The 13,151-nt window shown below is 30.7% G+C and overlaps 3 protein-coding genes across 7 annotated transcripts; all 3 read left to right on the forward strand.

Annotated features, from left to right (window-relative positions):
* The first annotated feature begins 1,323 nt into the window (after positions 1-1,323).
* LOC129310366 (probable aquaporin TIP2-2) lies at positions 1,324-4,039 on the forward strand. The gene is given in 4 exon segments (XM_054952188.1): positions 1,324-1,540; positions 2,361-2,476; positions 2,478-2,612; positions 3,457-4,039. Coding segments are annotated over 4 exon segments (753 nt in total). The 5' UTR covers positions 1,324-1,413; the 3' UTR covers positions 3,832-4,039.
* Positions 4,040-5,376: 1,337 nt separating this feature from the next.
* Positions 5,377-9,039, forward strand: LOC129310679 (formyltetrahydrofolate deformylase 1, mitochondrial-like). 4 transcript variants are annotated; one of them, XM_054952590.1, is made up of 8 exons: positions 5,377-5,656; positions 5,877-5,989; positions 6,753-6,903; positions 6,994-7,067; positions 7,184-7,343; positions 7,913-8,011; positions 8,097-8,183; positions 8,679-9,039. In XM_054952590.1, exons 1-8 carry the CDS (start codon positions 5,504-5,506, stop codon positions 8,823-8,825), a joined length of 984 nt encoding a protein of 327 aa, XP_054808565.1. In that variant the 5' UTR covers positions 5,377-5,503; the 3' UTR covers positions 8,826-9,039. The 4 variants fall into 4 exon arrangements, with proteins under 4 accessions (XP_054808565.1, XP_054808566.1, XP_054808568.1 ...); XM_054952591.1 differs by having other exon boundaries at positions 5,515-5,656; positions 6,677-6,903; XM_054952593.1 differs by having other exon boundaries at positions 5,516-5,656; positions 5,836-5,989; positions 6,677-6,903.
* Positions 9,040-11,041: 2,002 nt separating this feature from the next.
* On the forward strand, positions 11,042-12,116 carry LOC129312206 (uncharacterized). Of its 2 annotated transcripts, none has more exons than XM_054954839.1 (3): positions 11,042-11,181; positions 11,338-11,490; positions 11,752-12,116. In XM_054954839.1, the coding sequence occupies exons 1-2, from the start codon at positions 11,176-11,178 to the stop codon at positions 11,488-11,490; spliced, it is 159 nt and encodes a 52-aa protein (XP_054810814.1). In that variant the 5' UTR covers positions 11,042-11,175; the 3' UTR covers positions 11,752-12,116. The 2 variants fall into 2 exon arrangements, with proteins under 2 accessions (XP_054810814.1, XP_054810813.1); XM_054954838.1 differs by having other exon boundaries at positions 11,338-11,486.
* The last annotated feature ends 1,035 nt before the right edge of the window (positions 12,117-13,151 follow it).

The following is a 13,151-nucleotide window of genomic DNA, read 5'->3' on the forward strand; positions in this document are numbered from 1 at the left end:
ATTTGATTTAAACCCAAATTCCAAACTTAATCTTTGGATTCAGTTCCAATTCTAGTTATTAGATTTCATTAACACTTAAAAATTTTTAAGATATATATTTTCTCTAAAAATTAAAAAAAAAAACTCTCATTATCAAAATGCTTTTCATGGATGCTATTCCCTTCAAAAATTTAGAACAATTACTAATTTGATTTGTAATCAAATTCAATTTGAGAGGTGAGATTTGACACCTTATCGTGTCATATAACAAAATCCTTAACAATTATTTAATATTTTAATTAAACTAATAATTATTATCGTACTACATGAAATACTGATTAAGATTGAGTAATTAGATCTATATCCCTAATTCAAATCCTAGTCATTATTAAATCAAAATATCCACAAATGAGAAGAGTGGACATTAATGCCGTTCCTCTTTTTACATGCGTGGTCGGCGGCTGGCACGCCAATAATTAATTTGCTATTCAATATGTCTAAATAAAACAGGATAAATTAGCCCGCTAATTAAAAAAAAATCTTATATCTAAAAAGTATGGATCAAAGTTTTAAAAATTTGGGAGTATTTTCGTTCATATTGACATACAAAAAATTTACTATTGATATATAAGGAATTTATCATTAAAAATTTAAAGATTTATCATTGATATACAACAATATATCATTAAAAAATATAAAAAATCAGTCATAATGTAAAATATAATAAATGTTGAGTTGTTAGCTTGATTTGGTCTTATAATATATAGACTATATTTGCAAAAGCTCCAAAAAAAATAATATTTTTTTTATTTTAATACAAGGGGTAAGTCGATCTTGCTGTTCCACACATTAAGGGCAAAGAGTATTGCATTATTTTTTAAAATAATTAATTAATAAAAATCTAAAATTTGGAAAATTCAAATTAAAAAATCAAATATCTCTCATTTTTCCCTTGCTCATATTCTCTCGCAAAAGGAAGATCATCATCCATCTTTATCAATCACAGTCAATTTAATCTCTAAAAGAGGTGGATGGTAGCAGTGATACATATCCATAACGGCTCCATTATTATTTAAATTCTTTTTTATCACTATTGTACTAATTAACATAGTTGTCATCACGTTCATGAACGAATAAATTAAAAACACCAAAACAAGCCCATCACCAAACCATTAAAAGAAGAAACAAAGTGTGTGGCCAATTATCAAAATTACATTAAAAAAAAACAACGAAAATAAGAGAGCCCTTCAATAATGCATTATCCAACCACCCTTTGTGGTCCATGGACGGTGCCAATTGTCTTCTCTTTCGTAAGCCTTGTTTTATATATATGTAAGCCATTGCAAAAGGGTTGTGTTACAACAAACACAAAAAAAAAAAAAAAAAACTAAGTTTGAAAAACTTAGGAGGTTTGTTTCAGAGTGACGAATCAAAATGGTGAAGATAGCTGTTGGTACCTTGGGTGACTCTTTCAGTGTCGCTGCCTTTAAGGCTTATACAGCAGAGTTCATTGCCACTTTGCTTTTCGTCTTCGCCGGCGTTGGATCCGCCATCGCTTACGGTGAGTCTTGGATTATACTCTGCCTCCTTTAAATAATCATTCCGTTAAGACAAAGCAAACCCAGTTTTGTGCAATAGAGAAAGAAGGGAATTGATTTGTTACATGTCTCATGTTAAAGAAGCTTGTGAATTATTTATGAGCATAAGTTAGTCCAAAGTTAGAGCCGGTATTAAAAGACGAGTCTATTAGATGAGAAAGCTTCAATGTTTTAAATGAAGTTGGGATTAGTAAATCTAGATAAAATTTTCTTTTTTCTTTTATAATTTTTGCTCATTTTATTATTTTTATAAAATATAAAATCTTTTCTCTCTTTTTTAAAAAGAAAATTTCACAGAAATTCACCGATCTCAACTTCATACAATTTAAATTCGTATTCAAGACTCATAACAAATGTCATCCATTCAAGAGCTAATATATTCTTGACATTTCATTTAATTGGTTAGGACCATTATGTGAGATGTCATTTTCATGACATTAGCTTTTTAGTGAAGATGATATTGTAAGTACAAGTTTAGAGAGAGAATTTATCTTAAAAAGTTAGCCAGTTGGATGGAAAAAATATTCATATTTATAAACTTCACTATATTTATAAGGTTTTCTAATATAAGAAACATAACAACTATTTTTTCTTTTTTATGTTTGATAAAAAAGTAAAATAAAAAATAATAAAAAAACTTTATAAAAATTCATAGATCTCAACTCACGAGAATTTACTTCCGATAAAGAAATGAAGTACATGAATGTTATATAGCCGAGGACGTTGACGATGTCGGAACATATATATATATGTGTGTGTGTGTGTGTGTATGTATGTATATAGGTGCCCTCACGAAGGATGCAGCGTTAGATCCGGCGGGGCTTGTGGCGGTGGCGGTGGCGCATGCATTCGCACTGTTCGTCGGAGTGTCCGTAGCAGCCAACATCTCCGGTGGCCATTTTGAATCCAGCTGTCACTTTTGGATTGGCCATTGGAGGCAACATCACCATCTTGACTGCTATCTTGTATTGGGTTCACCAATTGTTGGGATCTATGGTCGCTTGCTTCCTCCTCAAATTTGTCACCAATGCCCCGGTATGCCTCCTTATCCAACTTCAATTTTTTTTGGATATAAAACCAAAGAGAATAACGATCATAATAAAGTAAACTAATATAAAATACGATTTTCTTAATTGTAAATATAAAAATTTGAATTGTAAATTTAGAAATTTAAGTTGTAAATTGTTCTATATATTTTACGTTGTATTAATTTTGTTTTTATCATCTTCAATTATCATTTTCCTAGATAACCATATGAAAATAAGTCCTACCACTAAATTGAGATCAAGAACACTTTATAAAATATGAGTTGTAAATATGGATTTCATCAGTTAAATGGATGATCCGCCAAAATTCTATTTCTATTTCTTTTCACCTAGACTATTATTACCTTTATTTTCAGCATAATACAATTTTGTCTAATGCACACCTATTTATCAAATTAATGATAGTTAGATCGTTAATAATTTTTTTAAATGAATTGTAAACATTAACTTAGATAATTATAAATAGAAATCCTACATGCAAATATTGAGAGTTTCATTTAGAATTTTGATATCTTATTTGCAATTGAAAATTTTTGAATTTACAACTATTTACATCAATATTTACAATTTATTTTTTTTATAAATTTTTATTATAGACCTATATGTCATTTATTTGTTATTTTCAAACTTAACTATCATTCTCCCTAAAAAAATATTCAATTTTAAGTCCTGCAGTTCTATTTAAATAGGTGTCATAGTAGAAATGGTTTGCACTTCTTTATTTATCTTTCTCTCATTTCATTTTCAACTTAATATCACTTAAATTAAATCATGCTAATTAGATAGATCATGCATTATTTATTCATAAACTGGTTTTCAAATTTATTATGCAGACCGTTCCGATCCATGGACTTGCTTCAGGAGTGGGTATTTTTGAAGGCATAGTGTTTGAAATTGTTGCCACCTTTGGACTTGTTTACACTGTCTATGCCACAGCAGCTGACCCTAAAAAAGGCTCATTGGGCATTATTGCGCCTATTGCAATTGGCTTCATTGTTGGTGCCAACATCTTGGCCGCTGGCCCATTCAGTGGCGGTTCAATGAACCCAGCCCGTTCGTTCGGCCCGGCTATTGTATCTGGGGACTTCACCAACTATTGGATCTATTGGGTTGGCCCATTGATCGGTGGCGGTTTGGCCGGTTTGATCTATGGCGATGTATTCATCGGCTCATATGCTCCCGTCCCTACCTCTGAAAACTACCCTTGAGGAGTTATTGTGTGTTTCCAGTTTGATCATCATTTGTTTTCTTGTTTTGTTGTGTGTGGAAGTTGTGCCTTTAATTTTTCTTTCCACTCAGAGAAGGGGCTTTGATTTGGCTTTTGATAATAATGTAATTAATCAGAAAGTTAAAAGTTGAACAAAGCTCTATTTATTTGCCATGGTCTATGGAAGAAGCATTAGAGTTCCAAGTTAATTACGTGTGTCATTTTCGTTGGTCGTTGCCTTTCAATTTATTTAGTCCTAATGCCAAAGTCTATGCAAAAACTTAAATCATCAATCACCATAAGGGTCTAATCATGTTTTCAAGTTTAAAAGAACATTCAGGAAAACGTTGATGGACGACCCATCTATGAAGTCCTAATATTAGAAGTGAAATTTAAATTTTGAACTCATGATTTTATTAATTATGTGTCAAATTTTTAATAATTAGATTAACCTTTACTGAACTTATAAAATCTGAATAGAAATTGAATTCAACCGGCAATCCAATACAAATATAAAAAGAAAAATACTCTCTCCATTCAAAAATGTAAGGCATTTTTAATCGAATCTCATCTCTCAATAAAATATTTACTTACTTTCAACTAACCCTATCTTTCTATATTCACTCCTGTTAAATACTTTATAATAAATATAAAGTTACTATATATTTTTGAAAAAAAGGTACTAAAAATGCTTTATATTTTTTAAATATTAAATTTTTTAAAAAATACTTTACATTTTTGAATGGAGGGAGTATTTCCTAATGTGTAGGACATTGATAAATATTTATATGATCCTAATTTTCTCTATTTCTTATATTTTTTTAAGCTACCCTATAATTAAATTCATGTACACGTTTTTTTGATAAATAACTAATTTAGCTAGTTTTTAAAATTTGTGTGAATTTGTTATAGTATGGGAGGAAGTATTATTTTTCATTACTTATACATGTAGATATTATTATCTTTATTTTTATTATAACAAAAATATTCTAAATCTCTGAATAAATTTAAGACTGGTGAGGATAATTCATTAATATGTGGTCAGAAAAGGATTGTGTACGTTGCTGTCCTTCTCATTGTCTTCTTCGCGGCCCATAGCAAGTTAGCAACTAGTCAGTTTTGTCAAGAATTATTATAATTATGGCACTAGAAGACAAGAATTATTATGAAATTTTAAGAAAATGGTATTCATCTAATTTTCAATAATTTAATGACAATGAATATTTAAAATCACCAAAGTATATAAATATTATTTGTTATTTCCAATCTGTATATATTATTAAATTTTGTACTCTACACTGCATCAGAAAATGTATTTAGGTTTATAAGCTTATCATTAAGAAATTTAATTTTTAAAATAATTATAAATTACTAAAAGATTCATGAATTTTCCGGCTTCAATTTTTCCGAATCTATTCCGATTTTCGGCCATTTCTCCGTTGATTACAGGCCACGAGTGTTACTATTATTACAAGCCACGAGTTTCATGATGATGTGATCCTGTTCTGTTCTGTGATATCGGTACCTACAAAACGACATGTCGTTGAACCGGGAGATCGAAAGCCATAGTAATCTAACTCTTCAATACCTCTGACATCCCAACCCCACCAAGCCGGTGGGTGGCACTGGTTCATCGATCTTTTACAGAGAACTGGAGGGGGAAACTTTGGAGGATGATGCCATTCGTACGAAGAGCCTCTTCCAGCTTCCCTCAAGTTATTGGATTGACTAACAGGTCCTTTACTTCTTTGAAATTCCCTGACGACTCTGTCGAATCTCCATCCTCGTCATTTCTCACCCATGGAATCCACGTCTTTCGATGCCCTGTAAGTCACATTCTTTCATTTCGCTTTTTCCTTGTTTTTAACCTGGCTATATGGTTTTTCTGTCTACATGCTTCTTTGCGTCTTTTAGTTATACTGCTTCCCGACATTTTTCTCTTAATTTCTGCGAAAATGATTACTGTTGATGCCAAGTTTCGTAAAACGGGCGGGAAGGGGTTCAGTTCTGGGTGTCCAGGTGGGAATTGAATTGGTTTTGTGATAGGATTCGGTCGGAATTGTAGCCAAGCTGTCGGATTGTATTGCTTCTAGGGGCGGAAACATTCTCGCCGCTGATGTTTTTGTACCTGAAAATAAACAAGTCTTCTACTCTAGAAGGTAGTTCCACTGTCTTGTACTTGTATTTCAAAACACAGTCTATCTTGCTGGTTGATTTTTATTTCAAGTGTACTTTTTGATCAAGCCATTATGTGTCAATTTGCTTGGCTTAAACCTGCAAACCTACGACGTTTCAAGGTTTCAAATACAGAATTATTCATTACCTGATAAAACACTTCAAATTACAATCCCATGTTAATGCAATATTTCAAATGCATTCGAACACTAATATATCTGTCCATGTTAGTACCATAAATTCTTAGCTGCCAACAACGCAAGTTTTCAAGCCTTTTGAGAGAAACAAGTATCCTCGAGCAAAGGGATCTTTTTCTTGCACTAATGTGGACTGCTTCTAGAGCTGTAATGCCAGCACTCTAGATTCTAATGCCTGACATCACCACGTCATACCCTACAAACAAGTTTGTGAGAGAGAAAGACCCGGTGAGGGGGAGGGGGAGCTCAGTTAAACTAATAACTGATATATCCTTTAATTTTCTTGCCACTGATCGTTAAAGCTGGCATTTTTGGTCTGGAGGGTGACTGAAGGCAATAACGACTTTGCTGTAAATAACTTCTCTAAAATTAAAGAGGATATCTTATATTCAGTCAATTCTTTTCTATCATTTTCCTAAGAAAACTACTTTGTAAATAAATAAATAAAAAATCTGTAACAATTTTTTCCTATAGGATGCAAGAGGCTAAAGATGTATTTTTGGTTCGCTGAACCTATGAATGAAACTGCACCTTGTGCTGATCATTGCAGCGATTTTGTATTTGATCCTGTTAAATGGCCACGTGTGCAAATGGATGAGGACTTTCTAAAGCTTTCAAAAGAATTTAATGCAACGCGATCTGTTGTGAGGGCACCGGCACTGGATCCTAAATATAAGATAGCTGTTCTGGCGTCAAAGCAGGTATATTCTGTTATTTCTCGTGGTTGTCTGTTGTTCTCTGTTTTTTTGTTTTTTTTTTTTGGTATTGAATCTTTCTTTCTATTGCTGTAGGACCACTGCCTGGTTGATTTGTTACATGGGTGGCAGGATGGAAGACTTCCAGTGGATATCAAGTGTGTAATTAGGTAAAATTTCAGATATAACACCTTTATATTAATATCTCTCATTGTTTTGTTTTGTTTTATTTTCCAGCTAACCTCCTCTTCGATCTAAATATTTTATTCAATGGCACATTTGGCAGTAACCATGATAGAGGCCCAAATACCCATGTTTTTCGTTTTCTTGAGAGGCATGGTATTCCTTATCATTTTTTAAGCACAACCAAAGAGAATAAAAGGGAAGGGGAGATCTTGGAGCTGGTTCAGAATACTGATTTTTTAGTCCTTGCAAGGTACATGCAGGTAAATAACTCATCTTTTTATGTTTGCTATTTGATCTAAGGAAAGATCAAAGAGAACACTTTTGAAATTGTTGAAAGAGACTTCTTGATTGATAATATTCTTAAGAACTTGGTTGATGATAGAGCATAACGATGTCGTGCAATCTATATAGCCAACCCCACATAGTAGTATAAGGCTTCTTATTGGAATTGATCCAATATCTAAGAGAGGGATTCTGTTGATGGGTTTTATTTTGAAACATATTTGATGTTTTGGATTGGTTCGGTTCCAGTACCTAAGAGAGGGACTTCGCTTTACACCAAAGAAAAAAATAAATAAATAAATAAAATTAAATAATAGAGAGGGTCTTTGGTAATCAGTTCTATTTTTTGAAATCTATTCTTCGTTTTGGAAGAATTGGCTATTTGTTAATTGTATTAGTTATGAAAATCTGAATTGGATATAGAAATTACCTTTCTGTTCTGCATAATATTGATTTGAAGAGGAGTCCAACTTCTTTCTTTCCTTTGTGTTTCTTTGTTTTAAATTTTTTAACTTTTTAAAAGCCTGTCATTAATTAACCTCTGCAGATATTATCCGGCTATTTCTTAAGGAGCTATGGGAAGGATATTATCAACATTCACCATGGTCTGTTGCCATCATTCAGGGGTGGCAATCCATCTAGACAGGTTTCTTGCTGTTACTCAATCTTTTTGTGCTCTTTGTTCCTTCCTAATCACACATAAATCTTAATGCGTTAGACTATGTTGGCAGGCCTTTGAAGCAGGTGTGAAATTAATTGGGGCGACGAGTCATTTTGTGACTGAAGAACTTGATGCAGGGCCCATAATTGAACAAATGGTGAACACAAAAGCATTTATAGCCGTTTATGTTAATTTCATCTTGCTCGGTTGCACAATTCATAAATGATAACATTTATCTAAATTGGTTATTGGTGACAGTGATATTAGCTTGTTTAATTCCATTTGATTAATCTCATCCAAAATCTATGTTTGTTTAAGGTATATTTCCTCGTTTGTGTTTTTGAATCTAAGTTTTGGGGTTTTCTTACACCGAAAGGAAGGACCATAAATTTATTGTGTGTTAGAGTTTGATTTGCAGTTAGACTTAGATCATCCCATTGTCAAGCGAAACAGATGGTGCTGCTGAAAAATCTGTATAGCCTACTTGAGCTTCTGTATCAGCTATAGGCACTAAGATATATTGCAAAAGTATATGAAGTCTGAATAGATTATGAAAGTGCATGTTATGTCATAAGCCTAGCGGACAACCTAGAGTATGCCTCTTTCTTGTTCTTCTGTGGAGTACTGAAATGGCTGGATCTTATATTTGCAGGTGGAGAGAGTATCCCATAGAGACAACCTACAGAGCTTTGTGCAGAAATCAGAGAGCCTTGAGAAACAATGTCTTTCAAAGGCTATCAGATCTTATTGTGAGCTTCGAGTATTACCATATGAAGGAAAGAAGACAGTTGTATTTTAACTGGGCACATACAAAATGAGACACGAGCTAGTGGTGATGGGAATAGATTGCTGTAATCTTTTTTCTCTTTTGCTTTTTTCTCAACTTGTTAGTATAATCTTTTGTTTACGGATAACAATACGCACCAAAATGAGGTGCATTTACATGTCGATTCCCTAATTCATGTTATAAGTTGCAATAATAAGCTAAAGGAAAAAAGAAAAACCATTGATCATGACTGGTATGTTTCTGAAAACATTATGGTTACAGCTGATGGTTTTTTCAGCCACTTCTTTTCATGACTTCTCTAATGGAAAAAAGTTGGTGATACAGATGATAAAACAATAATACGGTTTTTAATTTTTAGAGTTTTCACTTGTTAAAGACCAATAGACCATGCATTAGCTTGGTTTTCCAGGACAATATGGGTCCGTTTGGTTTTCTTTTATTTCACATCCAAAAAGTAAAATTTTATTTTTAAAAAGTTGAAAGTTGTTTGAGTAGAATATTTTATAGGAAAGAACATTCTGAAAGTATATTCAAACAATAGCTAAAAGTGAATTTTTAAAACATAACTATTTGAAGTTTTTAAAAAGTGAATTTAAAAAGTAGGATGTTATTTGACCATATTACCCTAAGTTTAATTTTTTATTCTTTTATTTAAAAAATAGTTAATTCATTAAAAATATAATTATTATTTTAATAATAATAACTAGGTATCAATTTTTTTAGTATTATAAATTGAGTAATTAATCATGTTAATTTTTAACATTAATGTATAATAAAAATTATAAATCTTTATTACATCTTTTAAAATTACAGATTAAAAAATATAAATAATTAGAGATCAAATTTTTAGTATTATAGATCAAAATTCATGTAATTTAAAATCTTTATTATATTTTTAAAATATATTATATTTGTATAATAAAAATTATAAATTATTATAAATTAATGTCCTTTTTGATAATTGTACATTCAAAAGCATATTTCATTATTATAAATCAAACAACTTTCAATATATCAAACTAATTTTTAAAAAAATATATCCAAACATAAATTTCATTATAACAACTAATTTTTACTAAATTAATTTTTATTAAATAAATTTTTATTAAATAAACTTTTAACAAATTAAAAGTCAAACGCACACTAAGCATTCCTATCAGTCATAGGAAGAATAAAGTGAAAGAGTTTAACAAAACAACGCGCTAGGTTTACCCAAAAAAAAAAAAAAGGGTGAAAGATGCCAAGTTTCCAGAAACATTTTCCTTTAGATTAAAATAACTTGTGACTATTTTGGACTGTTTGCATGAAAGCTCTTTATCAGTAAAAGTTTGCATGTTTGATTCTATTTCGTAATTTTACATCAAGGGCCTGTCCCTGTATTTTTTTTTTAAATCTAATGATTTTGAAAATTTTAAAAATTTTAACAGTAAGAGTAATTTCAACATATAGGTATGCTCTTGTGTAGGTAAAATTTAGATAAAAAGTTGTCTTATTTTTGTTTAAAAGAAAAGTATCAATAAAAATTAAGTTCTGTAAATCTCCATTTTGTCTCACAATTATATATTTATGGCAATTAAAAATTATATATCTTATCATATTGTGATTAACATTTAACAATTCAATGACAAGTAAATAAAAATTTATATATAAATTTAATTTAGTAGTTAATTTGGATTTAGATTCTTGTTGCATCAAGGAAAACTTTTTTTTCAGTTGTAGTATATATGTTTATTTAAAAATAGACAAATCGATAAAGACAGCCGAAATATTTAAATCAAAATTAAGTCATGCAAATATCTCAATGTACACATGCTGTCTGAATTTTTTTTTTTTTGGATTGCTGTCAAAAAATATAATAAAATGTTATCAATACATAAAAATTTCAAGTTGCATTATCATTTTATAAGAAATATTTGTGTAGACTTAATATGATTCATAATTTGTCTAATAAAAACATGCTATATCAAAAATTTGTAAATATAAATTTATTCAGCTCCAAATAATAATGAAGAGAGAAAAGATAAGAAAAAAATTTAAAAAATAAAATCATTGAGAATAATAATATATAATATTTTATTTGATTGAATTAAAATTATCTTGACATGTTTTTATTAGATAGACTATAGATATATATGCAAGAATTTTTCTTATTTTATAGAATTTTTAAATTCAAAAGAAATTTCTTGATTTAAAAATAAAAGAAAAATCCTCATGATCAGTAAGAGTTAAGAAGACAAAACCTCACATCGATCCTTCTATCAGACTCTAAACCAATCCTTCTCCCGTTCACCCTGTAACCCCAAAATTCCGCGTAGAGAGACTTGAGAGCATAGTCCCTAATCCGATCTCTGACTTCCCCGATATGGCTGTAAGGCTCTAATGATTCCCTCTATTGCTTTTTCTGTTATTGATTTATTGTCCAGATCTCGATCTCTTATGTTTTCGTGATTGCCTCATTTTCTTCGAAAATTTTATCAATCTGGTATTGAATTTCTTCATGTGTTGTTAATTTCTCGCGATGCAGGGCAAGATATTCCTCGAGGTGGAACCTCCAAGCCCAATCAGATACTTAATGGGAGCCGCCGTTATGATGATCGGAGTCGTATTGCCCGTCGGTTATATGATGTTCCGAAACAAGCGCGTTCCCTCGTCTTCTTCCTACTCCAAACAGACGTAGGTGTGCCTTTGTTTTCTTCCGTATTTTTCCCTTTATCCTTATCAATGTTAGTTACTTAGATCTGCATTATGGCACAATTTTTTCGTTTCTTTCTTCAATTTTCTAATATCTTGGCTGGCTATAAAAACTACTTCATTTTTTAATGTCTTATTGGAGGATATTATAAAAGAAATTAATAGATCCAGAATAGCGAACTGGGAATGTATGATTGTTGAACGATTTTGATTGAGACCGCTTTGACGACTTGTGTTGTTCTTCCAGGGATAAGGTTCTGATATAGAGACGTAATCACATGAGAGAGCTGCGGTTTACTGGATCTGGATTTGGCAGGTTATGTTTGAACTTGATTCATAGAAGACTTAACCAGATTCAAAAATAGTTCAATTGTAAATGCAATGAGATCCTGTATCTTGTTAGTGGGTTGTTCTCCAAGTTCTGAACTCCGAGATCGAGAAATTATATGATTGGGAATGATTGCATTCCATTTTTTGTCCCGGATCTTAATCTCGTGTATCTCACTGATATTGATTAGTGGTGCGGGAATATTACAACATGAAATGTCTGTTCTTTTACGTTTTTATCATGAAAGGAAGCAGAAAGATCTGACTCTTGTTAATTGGCACTCAGTTTCACTATCAGTCATTGATCATTTGTCTTTCTGCTTGAGGGGATACTCTCACCAAAATGTCTAGGAGCTTTAGTGTTGCGTACTGTGTTTTGCATATTCATGGATACGAAATGGGATTTCAACTGATGGGAAAGGAAACCAATTACACTAATTAACGTGTAATTCAAGAAGGAAATGGTAACGTTATTGGGATTAATGGATATTATTGTTTTTCAACTATTTGTTCAGAGGCATTCGGTATCTTAATCTTTGATTTGTTGCCATGTTTCACTTGTATGTTTAAAAACATTGCAATTTGACCCTTGTGCTATACTTGGGACAAAAAGTGAAAGGGGGGGTGAATACCAACTAAGAATCTTATAAAAAAATTAATATCAAATTAAAATTTTTAGTATTGAAATATGGGAGAAGGAGCATTGAATTTGGGAATGTTAGTATTAAAGAAATCTTAATTTGATACTAATGCTTTTGTAGGTCCTTATTTGTTGTTCTCCCAAAAGGGAGGTGAGGGGGAGGTTTTTTTTTTTTTTTTTTGATAACAATTTTTTCTCCTATTTGGTTATGAAGAGAAAAGTGGAGGGAAAATAACATGTAAGATTTGAATTTTTTACCTTCAACTTTTCTCGCTAAATATAGAGAGATTTTGGAGAGAAAATTTCATTTTTAGATATACCCATCAATTTTTAAATTTTATATTTATAGTGTAATTATATTTTGATAATGGATTTTTGTTAAGCAAGCACTATATTTAATTTTTAGATTAATTAGATAAATGTTAATTCTAAATTTTTAGTGAAGTGCCTTATACTTGGTTGCGGTTTCAAAATCTTATTATATATTTAGTAATTTAATAAATAAAATTATAAATTGGATAAAATAATTTTTGGTCTCTATTGAATAAAATAATTTGTAATTATGTTTTTATTCAATTAATAATATATGATAGAAATTATTATTATATATATATAAAAGATGGTAAAATATTAAATTTTATTATATATAAATAATTTTATAAATAATGAAATTATTATTG

Source organism: Prosopis cineraria, unplaced genomic scaffold (assembly GCF_029017545.1).
Source record: "Prosopis cineraria cultivar Desert tree isolate PC_DT_omini unplaced genomic scaffold, ASM2901754v1 PC5, whole genome shotgun sequence".
Lineage (NCBI taxonomy): Eukaryota > Viridiplantae > Streptophyta > Magnoliopsida > Fabales > Fabaceae > Prosopis > Prosopis cineraria.